The sequence below is a fragment of the Triticum aestivum genome, chromosome 6B (assembly GCF_018294505.1).
Source record: "Triticum aestivum cultivar Chinese Spring chromosome 6B, IWGSC CS RefSeq v2.1, whole genome shotgun sequence".
Taxonomy (NCBI): domain Eukaryota; kingdom Viridiplantae; phylum Streptophyta; class Magnoliopsida; order Poales; family Poaceae; genus Triticum; species Triticum aestivum.
The window spans coordinates 44,460,306-44,480,866 of record NC_057810.1 but is presented as its reverse complement, the minus strand read 5'-3'; the positions used below and the strand labels follow the sequence as shown (position 1 = coordinate 44,480,866).

At 44.0% G+C, this 20,561-nt stretch overlaps 1 protein-coding gene and 1 non-coding gene across 2 annotated transcripts; one reads left to right on the top strand and one right to left on the bottom strand.

The window, feature by feature from the left end:
- The first annotated feature begins 14,148 nt into the window (after positions 1–14,148).
- LOC123133388 (FBD-associated F-box protein At5g56370) lies at positions 14,149–17,019 on the top strand. The gene is made up of 5 exons (XM_044552890.1): positions 14,149–14,401; positions 14,485–15,404; positions 15,879–16,034; positions 16,137–16,336; positions 16,690–17,019. Exons 2-4 carry the CDS (start codon positions 14,514–14,516, stop codon positions 16,323–16,325), a joined length of 1,236 nt encoding a protein of 411 aa, XP_044408825.1. The 5' UTR covers positions 14,149–14,401; positions 14,485–14,513; the 3' UTR covers positions 16,326–16,336; positions 16,690–17,019.
- Positions 17,020–17,101: 82 nt separating this feature from the next.
- On the bottom strand, positions 17,102–17,175 carry TRNAV-AAC (transfer RNA valine (anticodon AAC)). The gene has a single exon. It is a non-coding gene; the product is annotated as a tRNA-Val (tRNA).
- Between the last annotated feature and the right edge of the window lie 3,386 nt (positions 17,176–20,561).

Below are 20,561 nucleotides of genomic sequence, written 5' to 3'. Positions count from 1 at the left end.
CGAGACGAAGCTTGTTGACTTTGTACCTGGCGATTCGTCCAAGCAGTTCAGCATCAGCACCAATCTGGATCCAAAATAGGAAAGCGCGCTCATCGAGTTCATCCGTGAGAACCGGGACATCTTTGCATGGAAGCCTTCTGACATGCCAGGTGTACCGAGGGAACTCGCTGAGCACACTCTTAATATTGATCCGAAGTTTAAACCGGTCAAGCAATTTCTTCGTCGCTTTAATGAAGAGAGACGCAAGGCAATTGGGGAGGAGGTAGCCCGGCTGTTGGCTGCTGGGTTTATCGTTGAAGTGTTTCATCCTGAATGGTTGGCTAATCCGGTGCTGGTTCTTAAGAAAAACGGGACTTGGCGTATGTGTGTGGACTACACGGACTTAAATAAGGCTTGCCCGGCCGATCCTTTTGCTCTCCCGCGTATTGATCAGATCATTGATGCAACGGCGGGTTGTGAGCGCCTGAGTTTTTTGGATGCTTATTCAGGGTACCATCAGATTAAAATGGCAGTTAAGGACCAGGAGAAGACAGCTTTCATCACTCCCTTTGGAGCCTTCTGCTATGTTTCTATGCCCTTTGGGCTCAAGAGTGCTCAGGCAACTTATCAGCGTTGTGTGCAAAATTGTCTTCACACGCAGATTGGGCGTAATGTTCATGCCTATGTGGATGACATTGTGGTGAAATCCAGGGAAAAGGAGACATTGATAGCTGATCTCAAGGAGACGTTTGACAACCTCCGGGTTTACAAGATGATGCTTAACCCGGATAAGTGTGTCTTTGGTGTTCCGGCAGGCAAGCTGCTCGGTTTTCTTGTGTCTAACAGGGGCATTGAGGCTAATCCGGAAAAGATCAAGGCAATCACATCCTTGGCTAAACCGACATGTATCAATGATGTTCAGCGTCTCGCAGGCCGGATTGCAGCCCTCAGCCGGTTTATCAGTCGTCTGGGTGAGAAGGCCATTCCCTTGTATCAGATGCTGAAGAAGACGGATGATTTCGTCTGGAGTGATGCGGCCAATGCGGCCTTTGAGGAGTTAAAACGGCAGTTGGTTGAACCGCCAGTTCTTCGCAGCCCCAGTTGATCATGAGCCTTTACTATTATATGTGGCTGCTAATGCCCGAGCGGTCAGTGTGGCAATTGTGGTAGAGCGTAAAGAGGCTGGGAAGGAATATCCGGTTCAACGACCAGTATACTACATCAGTGAAGTTCTGATCGAATCAAAGCAACGCTATCCGCATTGGCAGAAGTTGGTGTATGGGGTTTTTATGGCCAGCCGAAAGCTCAAGCAATATTTTCAAGGTCACCCCATCACAGTGGTTAGTTCTGCTCCCTTGGGCGATATCATCCAAAACAGAGAAGCAACTGGCCGGGTTGCAAAGTGGGCAATTGAGCTTGGTCCACATGGTTTGAAATATGTACCTCGAACAGCCATCAAGTCTCAGGCTCTTGTGGACTTTATCAATGACTGGACCGAGTTGCAAGCACCGGAAGAGAAGCCGGATAATACGTACTGGACTATTCATTTCGATGGATCAAGGCAGTTGGAAGGCTCGGGGGCTGGAGTTGTCCTTACTTCCCCTCGAGGTGATAAAATTTGCTATGTCCTCCGCTTGATGTTTCCTTGTACTAACAATGCAGCTGAGTATGAAGCTCTACTTCATGGTCTCCGTGTGGCTAAAGAGATGAACTTAACTCGAGTTCGTTGTTTCGGAGATTCTGATCTGGTGGCTCAGCAAGTTTCTGGTACTTGGGATTCTAAGGATCCACTCATGGCGGCTTACAGGCGTGAGGTAGATATTGTGGCGGGTCACTTCAAAGGTTACCAGGTTGAGCATATTGATCGGCGCAAAAACGAAGCGGCAGACGCTTTGAGCCGACTTGGATCTCAGCGTAAACCGGTACCTCCTAACACCTTTTTAGATATCTTGCATAACCCGTCTGTTAAATTGCCAACAGAAGAGGATCTGGCTGTTCCTGATCCGGAGGCGCAGTTGGTGGCCGCTTTACACGTCATGCCGGATTGGACGGTTCCATATCCGGCATATATGAGCCGGGGTGAGCTACCAAATGATCAAGTCCTGGCCCGACAGATAGTCCGGCGCTCTAAGTCCATGGTTATTCACAATGGCGAGTTGCACCGCTGTAGCGTTTCAGGCGTGTTTCAGCGTTGTGTTTCTCCGGAGGAAGGCCAAGCGATCCTCCGGGAAATTCATGAAGGGGATTGTGGTCATCATGCCGGGTCAAAGTTCCTGGTTGCAAAAGCTTTTCGTCATGGGTTTTACTGGTTGACAGCTCATGCTGATGCGGAGGATCTGGTAAAGCGATGTGATGCTTGTCAAAAAATTTCACGTAGAGCTCATGTTCCGGCTCAGGAGCTACGGATGATTCCCATCACTTGGCCTTTTGCTACTTGGGGGCTTGATATGGTGGGACCCTTTAAACGTTCCCGGGACAAGAAGACCCACCTGTTGGTGGCAGTTGATAAATTCACCAAGTGGGTTGAAGCAGAGCCTGTTAGCAACTGTGATGCAGCTACGGCGGTTCAATTTCTCAAAAAGATTATTTTCCGTTTTGGCTACCCACACAGCATTATCATGGATATGGTACTAACCTCTCCAAAGGTGAGATGGAGGATTTCTGTCAGAGAGAGAGCACATCCGGCTTGACCTAGCATCTGTGGCGCACCCTCAATCCAACGGTCAAGCAGAGCGAGCTAATCAAGAAATCTTAAAGGGTCTTAAACCCCGGCTCATGATTCCCTTGAAGCGGACGCCGAGTTGTTGGGTGGAAGAATTACCTTCTGTGTTGTGGAGCATCAACACCACCCCCAATCGATCAACAGGATACACGCCTTTCTTTATGGTCTACGGGGCAGAGGCGGTTCTCCCAAGTGATATACGTCATGATTCGCCCCGGGTTGCTAATTACGTTGAAGCGGACAACAAGCAAGCCCGCCAAGAGGCACTGTATTTGCTAGATGAGAAGCAGGATATGGCTTTGGCACGCTCGGCGGTTTATCAACAAGACCTGCGGCGTTATCACAGCCCCCGGGTTAGGACAAGAGCCTTTCAAGAAGGTGACTTGGTGCTCCGGCTTATCCAGGATCAGACTGGCATACACAAATTATCCCCGCCTTGGGACCCTTTGTGGTCAGCAAGAATCTGCATAACGGATCATACTACCTCATTGACGTTCGAGATGACTCACGCAAATCTGAGGAGGAGACCCGGCGGCCCTGGAACATAGCTCTCCTCCGGCCTTACTACACTTGAGCCACAGGCTCTTTTTTATGTACATATTTTGACAATGTATATATTATCATCAATAAATAAATCAGCATCCTTGCTTTAAAGCGGGGTCTCTGCTGTTTTTTCTCAAATATTCTTTGAGCTACATGGGGGCTTCAGCTGACAAAGCAGAGTACTACCCATTAAACCGGCTATCACGCCACAAAGCTTGGGAGCTTCACACCCAAAGGGCCAAAGAGAGTTTCGATGCTATGCACAACTCAAACATAGGCACCTAAAGAGCACAACTCATCACATTACTTGGGGGCTCCTTGGTCCAATACCAAGAAGTCTGAATGGACCCTTGTAGCTGGGTATCGACCCACGGCTTGGAAGCCTGGTACATTTACCTAAAACCCCAGGTTAACCTGCCTTCATCAAGTAAGACACTCCTATCCAGGTCATCCTGGCACGGCCCTCCGAACGTTTGACAGTTACTCTCCTTGAGACCCTGCACTTGTCAAAGTTAAAATGGTGATTGGTTAGTTGGAGGTCCATCTTAAAAGGCTTTGTTAAATGGTTCAACTCAGTGGCCTGGTAGCCCACAAAAAGCCTCGTATTTGGGCCTGGCAGCCCCCCAAAAGCCTTGACTACACGATTTTCATTTGAGTTTTGGCTGAATTTTATGTTAAACCGATTTTTCTTGGCTTGATCAGTCATCTTCTTCGCCCGGTATTCCTTAAACCGGCTTGGTTTGCAACTACACGTTGACAGACCTTCATTTTAAACCAGAGTTTCTTAACCCGGCTTGGCGTTGACTTCCTGTCAACAGCCCGGATCATCTGGCATGAATCATCACCCGGTATGACTTAATCTACGACATCAGAAAATGATGGAGATACAAATAATTCAGATTTGGGTTTTTTCACCCTTATCGAATTCAAGTTGGCCAGCCAACTAACCAGGGATCTTATATTACCGGTATGTATAATTTCATATTTTTATGATTTGATTATCAATCCGGCCTATTTTGGGCATTATGACCCGTCCGGCGGTAAACCACCAGGGCCCTTTGTCTTTTTATGAATACAGGAATTGCATATTATGATACTTGGAACAAAATTGACATTGATATGGTGGATCCACGCAAAATATCTTTTGCACGATGGCAGCAGATCATCATAAGTTTTTGCTATCCTATTACACGGCACTCCAAGGCCCAAAATATAGAATTATTCATGGATCGTTCCTCATATATCAACCGCCTTGACGGATTAAGCTTCGTCACCGGGTTGACGTGAGGTAGATGGGTCATCTGGCGTCAGTTCAGCCTCCTCCTCATCCAATGGCTGGAAGTCATTGGTGGTCCAGTCAATCCGGGTCAAGGCCTGAAAGACAGCCTCTTCACTTATAAGCTCAGCCGGATCAACGTCAGGGGCGTAAGTGTGATTACGGATTGGTGGAATGAGGTTCTGCACTTCAGGAATCACAGCTTCAACCCGTTTGTTGTTTGCATCATAGAAAGATCGGTGAACCGTCAGGTTCGCCTCTTCTGCTAGTTGACTCGCCAAAGGACGCATCTCCCTTGTTATCCGTTTGAGGGCGTCATTGTCAAATTCTTCGCCATTTTCTTGTGCACTGGGGAAGCCTTTGGATATATCAGCCAGATCAAGATCAGCTATCCATGCCTTGGCTCGAGTCAACGCCAGCAAAGCGCCTGCCCGAGCAGCGGATCTCTTCAGCTCTTCTATTTGCGCTGGCGTCATTGAGAGACGATCCAGCGTATCTTTGATAAGTGTTGGTGCTGCATTATCATATGAAGTTGCGCATATAACCCGTTGAGCGCCGGTATACAGCTGTTCAATCAGTGTATATGCCGCTTTAAGCTTCTTCCGCATGTCAGAACCTAGGTGAGCGATGCGACTCCCTATATCGGTTCAGGAAATACATGTTAAAACGATGAAATTTCAAAGGGATACAACTTTTGGCAACCACTACTTACCAAATATGGCAGAGGTCATGGCATTGATTTAGCGCTTCAGTCCAGACAATTCTTCTGCCACCGGTTCAAGAGCTGCTTCAGCAGTCTCCGCCCGCTTCACCAGTCCGGCCTTCTCGGTGTCCCAGTTGGCTCGTTCAGACTTAAACCATTCTTTAAGCTGCTCCATGGTGGTCAAGGCGGTTTTCAGCTCCTCCTTGGCCTTGGTGGATTCTGTTTGTTGGGTTTCAAGATTTGCTCGAAGATCAGCAATTTGTGAGATTTGCTGATTTATTTCACTCTGCAACAGTAAGAGAGCATGTTAATATCTTTTCAAAGTCCCAAGCATATAACCAGTTATACACTCGACACTTGGGGGCTAATGCGGATCATTTTTTATGTGGGTATTTGAAATCCCAAGGATTAATACAAGTTTTAATCCTGGCACTTGGGGGCTAATGTGTGTTTGATCAGACATAAAGAAAATTTCACAAGTTGCCGCATGAAGTATATGAAGTCCCGGTTTGACTTTTTCAAGACAAACCGGCCCTTGGGGGCTACAATGCACTGAAGGTACAGAACAAGAAGCACTAATGTTTACCTCATAGCGCTCCTTCATCAGATTTACTAAACCGGCTTCAAAGTCGCGGCTTGTATACAGCCGGTTCAGAAAGCCGGAATGAAGATCTTGAACAGTGAGATCGGTATAAGCAGACAAATTAGTCTTCCCTTTCCCCTTGTTCATGGCAGCAAATTCATCCTTAGTAGTGTGCTTTGACAGAACAACCGGATTACCAGGGGCGTTATATGCAGTGCTTGTAACAACAACATCATCATCCTGGGCCGGGCTGGAAGAATCAATATTCTGAACAGGACTTGGTACTTTCATGGAAGGGCTTGGCGGTTTGATAATTGGACTTGGCGGATCAGCAATTGAGTCCCGTTGTTCCATTGCTGGGCTTGGCGGAGCAGGAGGATGTGAAATGTCAGCTTCTGCAGTCGGTTCAACTTCTAGCGGATTAGCATTACCATCTTGATTCGGCCCAGCAGAGCTATCCATGGCAACTTCTGGGTGTTCGTCCTGATGCTCGGGCGTCTTTTCCGGATCAACTTCAATAGTAGGTTCGCTGGTCTTGGCCTTCTTGCTTAATCAAGCTTTGGCGCTATAACATCAAAGGTTAGAGTATGGTAAACCAACAAATAAAGTTATAAATCAGGTAACACTTACCCAGCGACAACTTTGAGAGGAGGCAATTGGGTGGTTGACGAACCACCAGACGAGCTGGAAGAAGCCTGGTAATTCGGGTCAGACGGATTGAGAGGGCATCGGAAGAAACCTTTTAAAGGATATTGTTTTTCAGGAGAACAAATCACCTCTGGATGGCGTTTCCGGGAAGGTGTATCAGCTAAACCGGACGAAGTGATTTGCTGACCACTATGCCGGGTTGTGCGACGTTCTTCCGCTTGCCGTTTCTTCAAAGAAAATTTTGGATCCAAATGAGCAAGGGCGTGAGATTGTTTTACTTTCCGGACTGTACGGCGAATTCTTTGAACCGGCACAGGATCCGAGTCGGAAGAAAGAAGAATTACCTCAACATGATCTGCATGGCCGGCCTCAGCGTCATCCTGAAGAGGGTCATTGTCAATAAGATATACGAAAAAGGAGCCAAGTGAGTCAAGTTCTACCTCAGCATCTGATTCTTCCTCCTCCGTCAGATCAGAAGATTCGGTGGTTTTCTTCTTTCCAGGCTTCTTGGTGGCCTTGGTTTTTACACGAGGAGCACGAGCCGGTTTAGTTTGTTTCCAGAAAGAGTTGTTGTCCTGAGATTAAGGCAGAGAAAGGTTAAGTAGACAGTCAATACGGAAGTAAATCAGTAAAGTATGTACATGAACTTACCGACGGCGGTTTATTGGAGACGTAAAACAGAGCCAAACCGGTTTGGCTACATGCAGAGACCGGTTCATTAAGCATCTTCTTTACACATTCGGTGATTTCAAGGTCGGTCATTACTACTTCATGATATTGTTGAGGGTCTTTTACATTGCCGGTATACTCATGCATCAATCCTGGGCGGCGGCTCAAAGGCAGAATGCCCCAAGAAACCCAGCAGCGGACAAGATCAATGCCAGTTAAACCGTTGGCCATCAGAGCCCGAAGCTTGGCGAGTTGAGGAGCAAAATTCTTCCGTTCTGCGGCGGTTAAACGTGGAGGCAGTGGGTGGCCATTGCTAAGCCGATGAGGGCGGTAGCCCGACAAGGGATTTTCTCCATCAGGAGCAGTGTTCCGGCAGTAAAAACCAGGTCTGGTTCCAATATTTAGGATGGCTATGATGTTTGGCATGAGGGAAATCAACTTCTTTCCTTTTTTGAATTGACACGCCACCAAGCTCTGTGTTGGGGCAATCTGAGAATTCTGTGCGGCGGTTCAGATGAAAGAAATCCCAGAATAACTCCACGGTTGGCTCTTCTTGAAGATAGACTTCGCAGAATACTTGAAAGTTGCATATATTTGACACGGAGTTCGGACCAATATCTTGCGGATGGAGTTGGAAGCTTGCAAGGACATCCCGAAATTTTTTTGATCCGGGCGGACTGAATCCCCGGTCTAAGTGTTGCATAAAAACAATCACCTCTCCTTCTTGAGGTTCAGGTGGACATTCCGATTCCGGAACTCGCCAGTGGAGAACCCTCTTTGAGGCTAAGGCACCAGTGGTGACATAACCATTGATCTGTGTCTCTGTAATCCGGGATGGAACCCAATTGCAAGCAGAAAATTGCTTCGACATTCCGGAAAGAGAAACTGAAAATAAAAGTGCTGGTTTAAGGTATCTAATTCAGTGTTAAACCGGAGAAGAATATTGTGGAAGTTCAGTTGGCGGTTTAAGAGAGGGCTAATGCTATATGGCGGATTGACTATTAAAGGGTTAAACCGCCTGTAGGCAGAATGGCCAGAATTCGAAATTTTTGCTAAGTATTGACAGAAATAGGTTTCACACAATGGTCAAATTTATTTGGATCTACCACACATCTGTAAAGCAGTTTTTATCTGAGTTCTAAAGGAGCTAAATAGAGCAGGGAAGGCCATGTACTCTACAGAGGTAAAAGAACAATTTGCTAGCATTAAAAATGGACGAAGGGTACCTACCGCATGAGATCTACACTATTACTGGGTCAAAAATTGTCGCGGCAGGTGGAAGAACAAAGAAGGACTGTGCAGAAGAACTCGGGAACCCTAGAAACAGATCTAAAGACAGAGGGGAAAGGAAGTTTACCACTGCAGATCTACTGCGGAAGAAGGATGACGAAAGTCTGGTCTGTTTCAGGTTGATGCAGCGGCCTTTGTTGATGCAGATCTCGAAGGTCGCGGGCGGCGGCGGAGCTCCAGAGCTTGGGCATCGCGAGGAAGAAGGCAAAAGGGGAAAAGAGAGAAGGGCCCTCGGGCCTTATTTATAGAGGAGAAAGTAAAACGGCAGGCGCGGGAATCAAGGAACCTGAAACGGCAGAATAAGTGCGCCTGTCGCCTCGATTTTCAGGATAACCATTAAGTGAAGGGAATCTTTTTTAATTATTGTTTACAAAGATGACATCATGATGGACCGTTGCTGCGTTCAGAGGATGACATCACGGCGGTTTACAAAGTTTCAGGAGAAGACAATATGGCGGTTTACAAAAATACAAGAAGATGCTTGCAAGCGATATTTAAAGTATTGAAGATTGACATGAACAAATTCAAAATCAATCTGGGGCCTAATGTGGAGGATATAGCTACAGGGTATAAACTGGCCAGGAGGGTCCGGTTCACCCTTGACTATGTTGAAGCCCATGAAGATCCGGAAGATGGCACTTTACTAAAATAAGCATAGAAGCCCGAAGCCCAAAGGCGGATTAGGGCCCATAGTGGTAAACCGCCATGACTATGTAAACTTGTAGTATAAGTTAGGAAAGGAGAGACCGAGCTGGACACTTTGTATAAGTCGGCCTCGGGCTCTGTAAACCGGCCGGGCGTCAGCCTGTGTATATAAAGGGGCGACCCGGCGGCGGTTCAGGGACAACAGACAACAACTCGAGACTCAGGCAAGCGTATTCCGCTCCCTGATCATCGAAACCCAATCAATCCCATCACAAACTAGACGTAGGCTTTTACCTTCATCGAAGGGGCCGAACTAGTATAACTCCCGTGTCCCTTGTCCGTTTTAACCCCTTCAAGCTAACCCATTGCGATGGCTCCACGACTAAGTCCTTTCACGAGGACATCTGACGTGATAATTCCACGACACACCCCAAACATTTTTTCGCCGCCACAAGTTTCTGTTCTTCCGCGATCTCTTCTGGAGGCCTTCTCCGGCACTCTGCCGGAGGGGGGATCGATCATGGAGGGCTTCTACATAATCCTTGTTACATTCCGGTGATGCGTGAGTAGTTCACCACAGACCTACAGGTCCATAGGTATTAGCTAGAAGACTTCTTCTCTCTCTTTGATCTTCAATACAATGTTTTTGGAGTTCTATCCGATGTAATCTTCTTTTGCGGTGTGTTTGCTGTGATCCGATGAATTGTGAGCTTATGATCAAATTGTTCATGAATATTAATTGGGTCTTTTAAATTCTTTTATGCATGATTGTTATAACTTTGTATTTCTCTCCGAGCTATCCGTTTAGTTTGGCCAACTAGATTGATTTATCTTGCAATGGGAGAGGTCCTTTGTCATGGGTTTAATCTTGCGGTGCTCTATATCCCAGTGACAAAGTAGGGGCCAAGACAAGTGTTTGTAATGTTTCCATTAAGGGTAAAATAATGGGGTTTATTCATATTGATTGAGTTACTTTGTCTACATCATGTCATCTTGCTTAAGGCGTTACTCTGTTTTATGCTTAATACCCTAGATACATTCTGGATAGCGGTTGATGTGTGGACTAATAGTAGTAGATGCAGACAGAAGTCGGTCTACTTATCTCGGACATGATGCCTATATACATGATCATTGCCTTGAATATCTTCATAACTATGCGCTTTTCTATCAATTGCCCAACAGTAATTTGTTCACCCACCGTATGCTATGTGCTCAAGAGAGAAGCCTATAGTGAAACTATGGCACCCGGGTCTACTTTTATCATATAGTAAAACACAAAATACATTACTGCAATTTTATTTCCTTTATTTTATTTTGCAATTTATCTTATTACCTACCACTACGAGATTTGGTCCTTGTAAGTAACCTTCGAGGGATTGACAACTCCCTTGTTTGTGTTGGATGCAAGTATTTGCTTTTGTGTGTGCAAGTGCTGCTAACGAGGTTCTGTGTGGTTCTCCTACTCGATTGATAATCTTGGTTCTTAACTGAGGAAAATACTTATCTCTATTGTATTGCTTCTTTCTATCCTCTTTGAGGAAATCCTAACGCAGCTCACAAGTAGCAATATGATGTGTTACCTCCTAGATCTGTGTGCCTTAGGATCGAGGTCCTGACAATAAACACCCGGACTAACGGCCCGACCACTGTCCGTTAAAAGAAAGGCGACCAGCACCCCTTATATTTAGCCCAAATATGGGATAGATATGGGGCGGCTCGGGTGCGCCCGAAAGCATCCACCACGTCGAACCCGACAGGCCTACTCCAACCACAAATTGCACCAAATCCACCAAAACCATTCTCCCTCCTCCTGCCTCCTTCAACCTTTCCCACGTTCAAGCCTTCGCCGTCCGCCACCCTTCCTCCCCATGATTGCCCCGGTCTCAATCCATCGCCCTAGATGTCGTCCACCGTCGTCGACTGCCGCAACAGAGGCTGCGTCTGCCTCATCCAACGGTGTCCCGTCTTCGGCTTTGTCCCGCAAGTCGGAGAATGTCACCCGGAGGGACCAACAACAGAGCCAGCGAGAGAGGGAAGCGTTAGTGTCGCAAGGAGCGGATGTAGACATGGACGAGCTGTTGTCCCCCCGCCACGCACGGGATCTTGCACCCCATACATCCAACCGTCGACAAGGATTGCGCCGTTGTACTAGGTTGGATAAAGGAGGATCCGACGCCGGGTTGGGGCATTCCGAAGAGCTTTCCGCCCATGCAGATGCCAGCAGGGAACGTCTATCACTCGCCGCAGCTGGTTCGGGCTTGCGGAGAAGAAGGATATCAATGACCATTAGGGAGTACGAGGAGGCGAGGGCAACTACAGCAGCAGCGACGCATGCGACAAGGATGCAGACGGAGAATGCGGCCCGGATGCAGGTGGAGGACGACGCAAGGATGGCCTCGCAGCAGGTGACTTAGATGGTGTTCAACGAGTGATCGGGCCACCGACGAGTGATCCAACATGCTCGAACATTGATTTTACTTTGGCATATCCACATTGTTTAACTATGATTTGTTTTGCTTTATTTCAAACTGTTGAATTAAGACAATTTGTATCATATGATTGATGTGCATGGATTTGAGGCTCCGCATTTGAGGTGTGGATGTGCGGTAGCCCATATGAGGGGTCGCCTGGGGGCGCCCCTATATCTCGCATTCCGCGAGATTTACGGGACGCTCGCTGAAGGGGAGCGAGATGGGCCGGCCAGGAGCACGGGAGGCCACAACCTCCTTTTTTTTGGTTTTCTATTTTCTGCTTTCGTTTTCGATATATTTTTTAATTTTGTTTATACTTTAAAATATTCTAATATATATATTAGAAAAAATACTATATGATTTTTTTTTCTTTCAAAATGTTTACCAAGCATTTGAAAAATGTTAAATATGTAGAGATAAAATGTTTATCACATATAAGATAAAATCATGTATTTAAAAAGTGTTAATCAAGCATTTAGAATTTGGTTGAACAAGTATCTGAAAAATGCTAAATGCGTATAGAAAAAATGTTGACTATGTATTATAATAATGATGAATTTTTTATCATGTATATAAATGTTAATCGTGCATTTGAAAAATATTAAATAAATATTTGAAAAATGTATATAAGCTTTTGAAAAATGTTAAATGTGTATAAATAATGTTATTTAGCTATTGAGCTTCAAAGTTTATGTTTTTATGTAATCGCAGCATCAAAAAGAAAGTCTGAATTTTCCACGGAAGCCGGCTCAAAATATTTGATCTTAGGTGCATTTCCCTCTGGAATATTATTGTTCGGGTGCGACCGGACTACTACCGATCAATTTTTGGGAACTTATTTATAGACGACCATGTAAAATTGATCAATCGTTTTGATCATGTACATACATTTTTTAATCAAGTATTTGAAAAATGTTGGAAAAATATTTTAAAATATTTCTTAAGCAATTAAAAATATATTAAATGTGTATAGAAAAAATTTAAGCATGTACTAAAAAATGATGAATTTTTTGTTATGTATATAAAAATGTTAATCAAGCATTTGAGAAAATATTGAACAAGTATTTGAAAAATATTAATATGGCTTTTGGAAAATGTTAAATGTATAAAAAAATGTTAAAACTATATTAAAAATGATTAAAACTTTTATCATGTTTATAAAAAATTAATCAAGCATTTAAGAAAATGTTGAACATGTATTTAAAAAATATTAATCAAGAATTTAAAAAATGTTAAAAGTGTATAAAAAATTGTTGGTCATGTATTAGAAAAAGTTAAACTTTTATTTGAAACAAAAAGGAAGAAAGAAACAAAATCGAAGGAAAATAATAAAAAAATAAAATAAAAGAACACATGAAACCGATAAAGAAATAAAGAAAACCAAAGGAAAACAATGGTAAAAGAAAGGAAAAAATAATGAAAATAGAGAAAACCCAAGAAAACCCAGTGGAAAACAAAAGAAAAAAACAGAAAAACACTGTGAAAAACTAGCTCACTTGCCTAAAGTAGGACGCATCCAACTATCTGAGCACGAAATGGACACGAGCCTAGTGGCTACCAGCTCTCTCGGTTAGCCCGTAGACAAGAGTTAGATCCCCGGATGCGTCCCTGTTCTTCTCGATCTTTTTAACAGTGTGCGCTGTAAAATGAGCCGACCAGATACTGCTTTCACTTGAAAGGAAACATCTTACGGTCTCGCTTAAACCGACATATAGTCGCGGCGCCGTCTGGCACTGTCTGCAAACACGCTCAGGCTAATTGCCATGTCTGGTTGTAGATGCTCTGATACTTGTTGAGTTTTCTTAGAAAAAAAATACGAGTCGAATTTTCATGGGAAAAAATAGGATACGAATTGAGTTGGTTCACAACCGAATGAGGGGCCTTATCCGGACGAAGATGCCAATGTGGCCTTTTTGTATGGATGTGGCTATATTTCAATCGATTGAAATATAATCAAATCTCAGTTTGATGATATGTAGTAAGTATATTATAAGAAAAAAAACTGAAAAGAAATTTTTTGTACGAATCTTGACAAAGGAATATAGCATCGACTGACTGATATATGACCAAGTCTCAGTTTTTCGTATATGTATACTGTTCAAGGCCGGTCAGTTGGCTAGTAGTGTCGCTCGTCCGCAGCTCACACAGTGGCCTGTGCTGTGCGAAATTAATTGAATAGAAGCAGCCGCATCTCTCTGAAGATGGAATAAAGGTCTCCCCGCCTAGCTCTCGTTCCGGCGGTGCATCTAGCATCGTTGGTGGGCTTGTGGAGGTGTGTCTTCGGCAGATCTATCTTTGGTGGATTTGCTCGGATCTCGTCGTTGTTCATCTACGTTCGTGTGTCTTCGGTTTGGATCCTTCCGATCTACGTTATTTTTCATCGGCGGCGGTTGCTGTTCTGGGGTGCTGGTCCTGTGGGGCCTTAGCACGACGACTTCCCGACTGTCTACTACAACAAGTTGTGCCCGGCTCCAGCGATGGAGGGGCGATGACGGCGGCGCGCCTTCGGCTCGCTTCGGTGCTTGTAGTCATCGCCAGGTGGTCTACGAATCTGGATGTAATTTTTATTTCTGTTATTCGTTGTACTGCCATGATTAAAGATGAATAGATTGGAAGTTTTCTGAAAAAAAAATAGAAGCAGCCGCATTTCCTAGGGTTAGGGTTTCAGAGCAACAGTGACGACCGCCGATTCGAAAGCATCGAAGCAGAATTGTAAGTGAATCAGGGGCCGGTGGCTGCGATGTGCTGATCTCCTCCGCCGCCGTTGCTCAGCTTTGTTTGGTCGAGAGGGAGCAAGGGTGGTGTTCGTCCGGCCATCTCACCGCCGCCACCGGCCACCGCCGCGCCGACGAGTCGAGCTCAGGCCTGGAAGGTGAGTTGTCAAATCTGTGATTTTGATCTTTGTCGTCCCTGCTGCCTCCCGCCCCTTAGGTTGTTCGCCTCGTGTTCTCGCAGCTTCCGACGCGCACCACCTGTTCGACGGAATGCCTCGCACAAGCAGGGCAGAGAAATCGTTGAAGTCCTGCAACGAGGACCGGATCAGCGCCCTGCCGGACGACGTCCTGCGCCATGTTCTTGGCTTCCTGCCGGCGGATGAGGCAGTGCACACCTGCCTGCTTGCCCGGCGCTGGCGCTACCTTTGGAAATCCATGCGCCGTCTTCGCATCAACAAAATTGGGAGGTGGGGGAGCAGCTCTGGCGTTTTCCTTACCAAGTTTGTGAGCTGCATGCTGCTTCTCCGAGACCCTGGCTCAACTCTAGATGAGGTCGAGATCGAGTATGAACGTCATTTTGACGACGATCATACTTGGACATCAACATGGATCCATCATGCTTTGTCATGCCAAGCTCAGGTCCTCACTGTCAAGTTCCCTTTGCATCAGTTCTTGGTCTGCTATTTGGACGGCCCTCCTCTTGTCTCCCGGTATTTAAGAAGATTGCAGGTTTCTGATGTGACGTTGAAAAGCAACTTCCTAAAATTTTCAAGCTGTTCAGCACTGGAGTATCTGAAGATAAAAGACAGCAACTTAGAGACTGTGAGTAGCGTCCTTTCCCAGTCTTTAAAGCATCTGAGCATCGAGGATTGTTATTTAAAAAATGATGGCCGGATTCGTATTTCTGTCCCAAATCTTGTTTCACTGCAACTCATATCATGTGGAGGTAGAGTCCCATTGCTCGAAGGCATGCTGTCATTAGAAACCGCAGTTGTCAGGCCTCAAGTCTGCTGGAAGGATTGCTGTCTTGAAGGTGTGGCTGAGGGGTGTTGTGGTACTTGTGCGAATTGTTGTGGTAATGATGACCACAATGGTGGCTGTATACTTTTCGGAGGTCTGTCTCGTGCTAAAAACCTGGAGTTGACAGCTGATCCGGAAATGGTACACCTACACATACTTCATCTTGATTTTAATGCATATGTGTTCTGATCTCCATAGTAGTATCTGTTGGGGTCTCTATCCATCTTTACATATCAGTTAATGACGAAAATAGTGTAGCCAGTTGTATTGCCACCAGATGAGCTCTTATGTTTCATTTTGTATATGTTAAAAATTCTATATATGTTTATGTGACTGCACTTTCAGATCTGACCCAATTCTAGTTGAGAAAGTCTTGTGGTGTTGAGAATATCCATTCAGACAGCATGCTCATGATGTGAATATCTAAAAGATATATCAACAATTCTTTGTAAATGTAGAGAGGGTTATTAATTATGACATACTGACGTTGCTTATATACTTCATCTAGGTATGAATTTTAAATGTTTAGCCAAAGGTCCATTGCACTTTCAGTACCAGTGCACTGTGGAATTTAAAACTAGATCCTTAACGGGAACTGCTTTGCACTTTGTTCAGTTTATTTTCAGAAGGGATTTGAGGTGGTGCCCTACATTTAGTAGGTTAAAGACATTGTTGCTGAGCGAGTGGTGTGTGCAACCTGACCTCCATGCACTAGTTTGTATGCTTGAACATTCACCGGTTCTTGAGAATCTGACACTTCAATTGTGTGAGGTATTTGTTTTCTGAATGGACAGTGGCATAGTTGATGCGGTGTTAAGTTTTATTTTCATACATGATTGATTGATATTGGTGAAATATTCTTGTTTGTTACAGCAAGAAAAAACTATATATGGAATGGAAGTGGAAGAAAATCCTGGTTTGATGGAGAAACCAGCTGCTATTTCGGGATACCTGAAGACTATCGAAGTCAAATGTGAAGAGGTTGATAACAGAGTTTGCAAAGTTCTGAAGTTCTTGAGTACATTTGGCATTGCAATTACTATCCAAAGGACTAACAGATAGTCGGAGAAAATGTAAGTTAACTTGTGGCTCTCTTCCTGGTTTTAGTGCAACTCAGTTGTATAGAAAGCCTTCATATAATGGGCGTACAAAACACGACCAAATCTATTTTCTTGGATAGAATTATCCAATGAGGCATGTCAACTAATTAACTCCCATGCGAATCAAGACGTCAAATCCTGAGTGCTTCTTTTGAAGCATCAAACTCGGATGAGATGAGTGAACATGGGTGGTCTTTTGCACTGCTATAATTTGTTCATGTGCATGCCTCCTTGTCAAGTAACTGAGCAAAGTTGTTTCTTCACACGATTCCCCTCCTGAAGTCATATTTTGTTTAATTGTTTTTATATACTTATACATGATTCAGTTTTCAAGAGTTGATGACGAGCTTTTGGGCTGCTGATGGATGTACCAACCAACCATTCAGTTCCGGAGGTGGTGAGGCGAGGAGCTTTGTGCTGTCGATGGATGAGCATTCAGGAATGAAAAAGCTCGTCGCTATCTTTGTTCCGTGTGAACTTTCGTAATTTGCAACTCGAATCCATTTAGATGTCTAAACTGATTACTCTGCTTAGGGTAATGTACTCCTACTAATATTGTTGACCGTAGAATCGGCGAAAAAGAAAGTGGAACAGACTGTAACACAAACATGAGTTATTGGGTTTGTTTGGATAAATTTGGTATTTGTGGCTATGCATATTTAACAGTCTCTCGTCTGAATACCACCGTAAAGTATGAGCCCAGTTAGGGAAAAAAATTCAAAAAAAAAAAGGGCTATTTGGCTTCGCCCGGGTTCGAATCGGAGACCTTCAGTGTGTTAGACTGACGTGATAACCAACTACACCACGAAACCGTTCTTGCTTTGTTTCCTGTTTAACAGCACTTGTTCGTATACTTTTTCACTTCTTTGACTGACCTAGATAAACTGTTTTCCATGCTTAGTGTCGGCTGAACTGCAAAAACAAAAGAGGTGCAATTCGTAAATGACCTGCAAATAGTTCATTTTGAAGCAAGAGAGAACATTATAATTAACGCATACGCTATATAAACACAATCTAAAATTCTAGAATCATAATTCCCCTGAACCCAAGCAAAAATGTAGGAACCAGCAGCCTTCAGCTACGCTCCAAGTGCCGTCTTTACTACAAGTAGTAGCTAGGACCATATTCTTTGAGCGGCTAGCTAATTACTTGTACTAATACTAATTTTTCTTTTATCTTGGATCAAAAGATCAAAAAGGTATGCTCTTATAGGTACCTAAAAAAGGGGAATACTTTGCAGCTGACCAACTGATCAGGGTAAAATGTGCATCACTTGTTACCATTTGGTCACACCAGTATAGATCTGTAGTGTTTTAGAGCAGGTTTTTCAACAGAGCCCTCGGTCAGTTCTGACTTCCGATTCTACTCAACTTGAGCATACACTCATATTCTCCTACAATGTTTCATGTAAAGAAATAAAAGTCGCTAAAGGGTTCGCGTGCCTGACAGTGTGGGAGAATCGTTGTTGGGCTCTGCACCGGGATTTTCTGCGCCATCTGCTTTACGAGCCCTGCTGAATTTCTTCTCCCTGTACACTAGGTAACCCGAATTGCGACCAGAAAAAGACACAAGATCATTTTGCAAGTCACCCCCATGATGAAAAGTAGGAGGAATAATAAGTGCTGGAGGAAGCTAATTAGTTTTTGCATGAAGTTGGGCACCGGAATTTTCATGGAGCTCAGAAAACAGAAATATAGAGTCATCAAACACGATATCACCAGAGATACGTCGAATTGATATGTGAAAGATGTAATATATATACCAATGAACGAACACTGGGTAGAACGGAGCTAAAGTTTGTGTTTACTGAAAGGACGAAGGTTTGGCCATACTGCGCACCCAAATATACGAAGGAAAGAGTAGTCTGCTCTAAGGTTGAAAAGAAGTTCTAATGGCGTTTAGGGTTGAATAACTTCGCTAGGTAGGAAATTGAGTGGTAGACCGATGGGCGCGACACCGGCAGGGGGGAGGAGAATGGGAGGCGGCAGGGTTCATCTAGGGAGGGGGGGAGGGGGAGGGGGCCTCGGCGGGGCGGAGCGAGTGGAGGGAGAGGAAGGATACAGAGAAGAGAGCTACCATGGCGAGGAGGAGGAGCGTGCAAGGGGTGGGGTGTGGTTAGGTAGGAAATTGATGAGATAAATAATGGTGATAAATGTGGTAAAATCCCAAAATGTTAGAGGAATGGATGTGTTAGCAAGTAAAGCAAGACTAATCTCGACAGCGTGTCTATGTTTTGGTTCAGCTGAACCATTCTGTTGATAAGCATGAAATAAGACCAATCTCCACGATGTGTCTATGTTTTGGTTCACTTGAACCATTCTGTTAATAAGCAAGATGGCATGAGACATTATATAGGAAATACTAATGCGCTCAAAAATGAATTTAATCTGCTATACTCACCGCCCACTCAGTTTGCTGGCAAGGATTCTTCTATCAAATAAATGTCTGTTGAATGTAAAGAAGAAGCAAAGCTAGGAGGAAAAGCAGAGGAGGCACGCACGAGTTGTGGATCCAGGCAACAAATGCCTTTTTCTTTTTCTTTTTTCAGCAACGAATGCTGGGTGTGCTGCTTGCAACCAATGCAAGGTTGGGCTTATTACATAGCAGAGACCCACTCCACTCCTACCAACTCTGCAGCACATCAACTCACAATGTATTGCTCCCGGTCTAAGCATGGACAGCCATGACACACGGTGGCATGTCCTCTCACACAATGCACGGCATGTGCGTGTACCTTACATCAGGCTAACATCGCAGGAGTCAAACATGCATGAACCTTACATCAGGCTAACATGGCAGGAGTCAAACATGCATGAACACATGAGCATGATCAACAATTAATTAAATCATACATCGACTAGATTAACTTCTAACACCGCCCACTCAGTTTGCTGGCAAGAATTCCTTTAGCAAATAAATGCTTAACATGTTGGAAATCATGAAACTTTTGAAACACATTTGATTATTTTTTTATCAAGTATATCCAGGTAAACTTGCTGAAATTGTCGATAAAGGAAACATGGTTGATAGTTGACTTGATTCTGTGATTAAACAGAAAGTTTTGCGTCTAGTGTAGAAATTCCTGTAATTTACTGGAATGTGATAATTAGCTGATATTTTTACACCTGATTAATATACAAATTGCCCATGTTGTTCTAGTTTGTCATAATGTTTGGAGTTACATAATTATAGATTCTATTCAGATCATTGCAGACTATTCTGTTTTAGATAGATTCTATTTTCATTGCATAATTGCTTGTTTTGATAATGCTATGGTTTATATCGGGGGGTATAAGTCATGGAGAAGTTGGAATACAGTAGGTATTATGAAATAATAAAATATGAACGGGTTCATAACAGTACCTAAATTATGCGAGTTCTTTATGACTAATGTGAGTCCATGGATTATACACACTTCTATCTTTCCGCAATTTGCAAACCTCTTCAGTAGCATGCAATGCTCTTTCTCACCTCGAGACTTGGAGCAAACTTAGCCGGTGCATCTAAATCCCGTCACATGATATGCTCTATCACACATAAATCTCTTTTACCTTCCTCAAAAAACCCACCATACCTACCTATCATGACATTTTCATAGCCATTTCGAAATATATTTCCATGCAACTTTCATCGTTCCATTTTTATGATATACATGTTCATTGTCATATTGCTTTGCATGATCATATAGCTCACATTATATTTGTGGCTCAGCCACCATTCATCATTATTATACATGTTACACTTGATCATTGCACATCCTGGTACACTGCCAGTGGCATTCATATGGAGTCATATTGTTCTAGTTATCGAGTTGTAAGTAAATAGAAGTGTGATGATCATCATTATTAGAGCATTGTCACGGTGAGGAAAGGATGATGGAGACTGTGATTCCCCCACAAGTTGGGATGAGACTCTAACGAAAAAAATAAAATAAAATAAAAGGAGAGAGGCCAGAAATAGCCGAACAAAAAATGACGAGAGAAGAAGAGAGAAGGGGCAATTTATTATCTTTTACCACACATGTGCTTCAGGGTGGCACCGTGTTCTTCATATAGAGAGCCTCAATGAGTAGTCACTTTTATATACTAGTGGGAAATTTTCATTATAGAACTTGTCTTCCATATTCCGATGATGGGCTTCCTCAAATGCCCGAGGTCTTCATGAGCAAGAGAGTTGGATGCACACCCACTTATTTTCA

What these genes read in the sequence shown, in the direction of transcription:
- LOC123133388 (XM_044552890.1), top strand. Translation starts at nt 14,514, where the DNA reads ATGCCTCGCACAAGCAGGGCAGAGAAATCGTTGAAGTCCTGCAACGAG. An exon ending in TGACAGCTGATCCGGAAATG is followed by an intron (nt 15,405 to 15,878) that starts GTACACCTACAC and finishes CACTTTGTTCAG; the next exon opens with TTTATTTTCAGAAGGGATTT. An exon ending in TGACACTTCAATTGTGTGAG is followed by an intron (nt 16,035 to 16,136) that starts GTATTTGTTTTC and finishes TGTTTGTTACAG; the next exon opens with CAAGAAAAAACTATATATGG.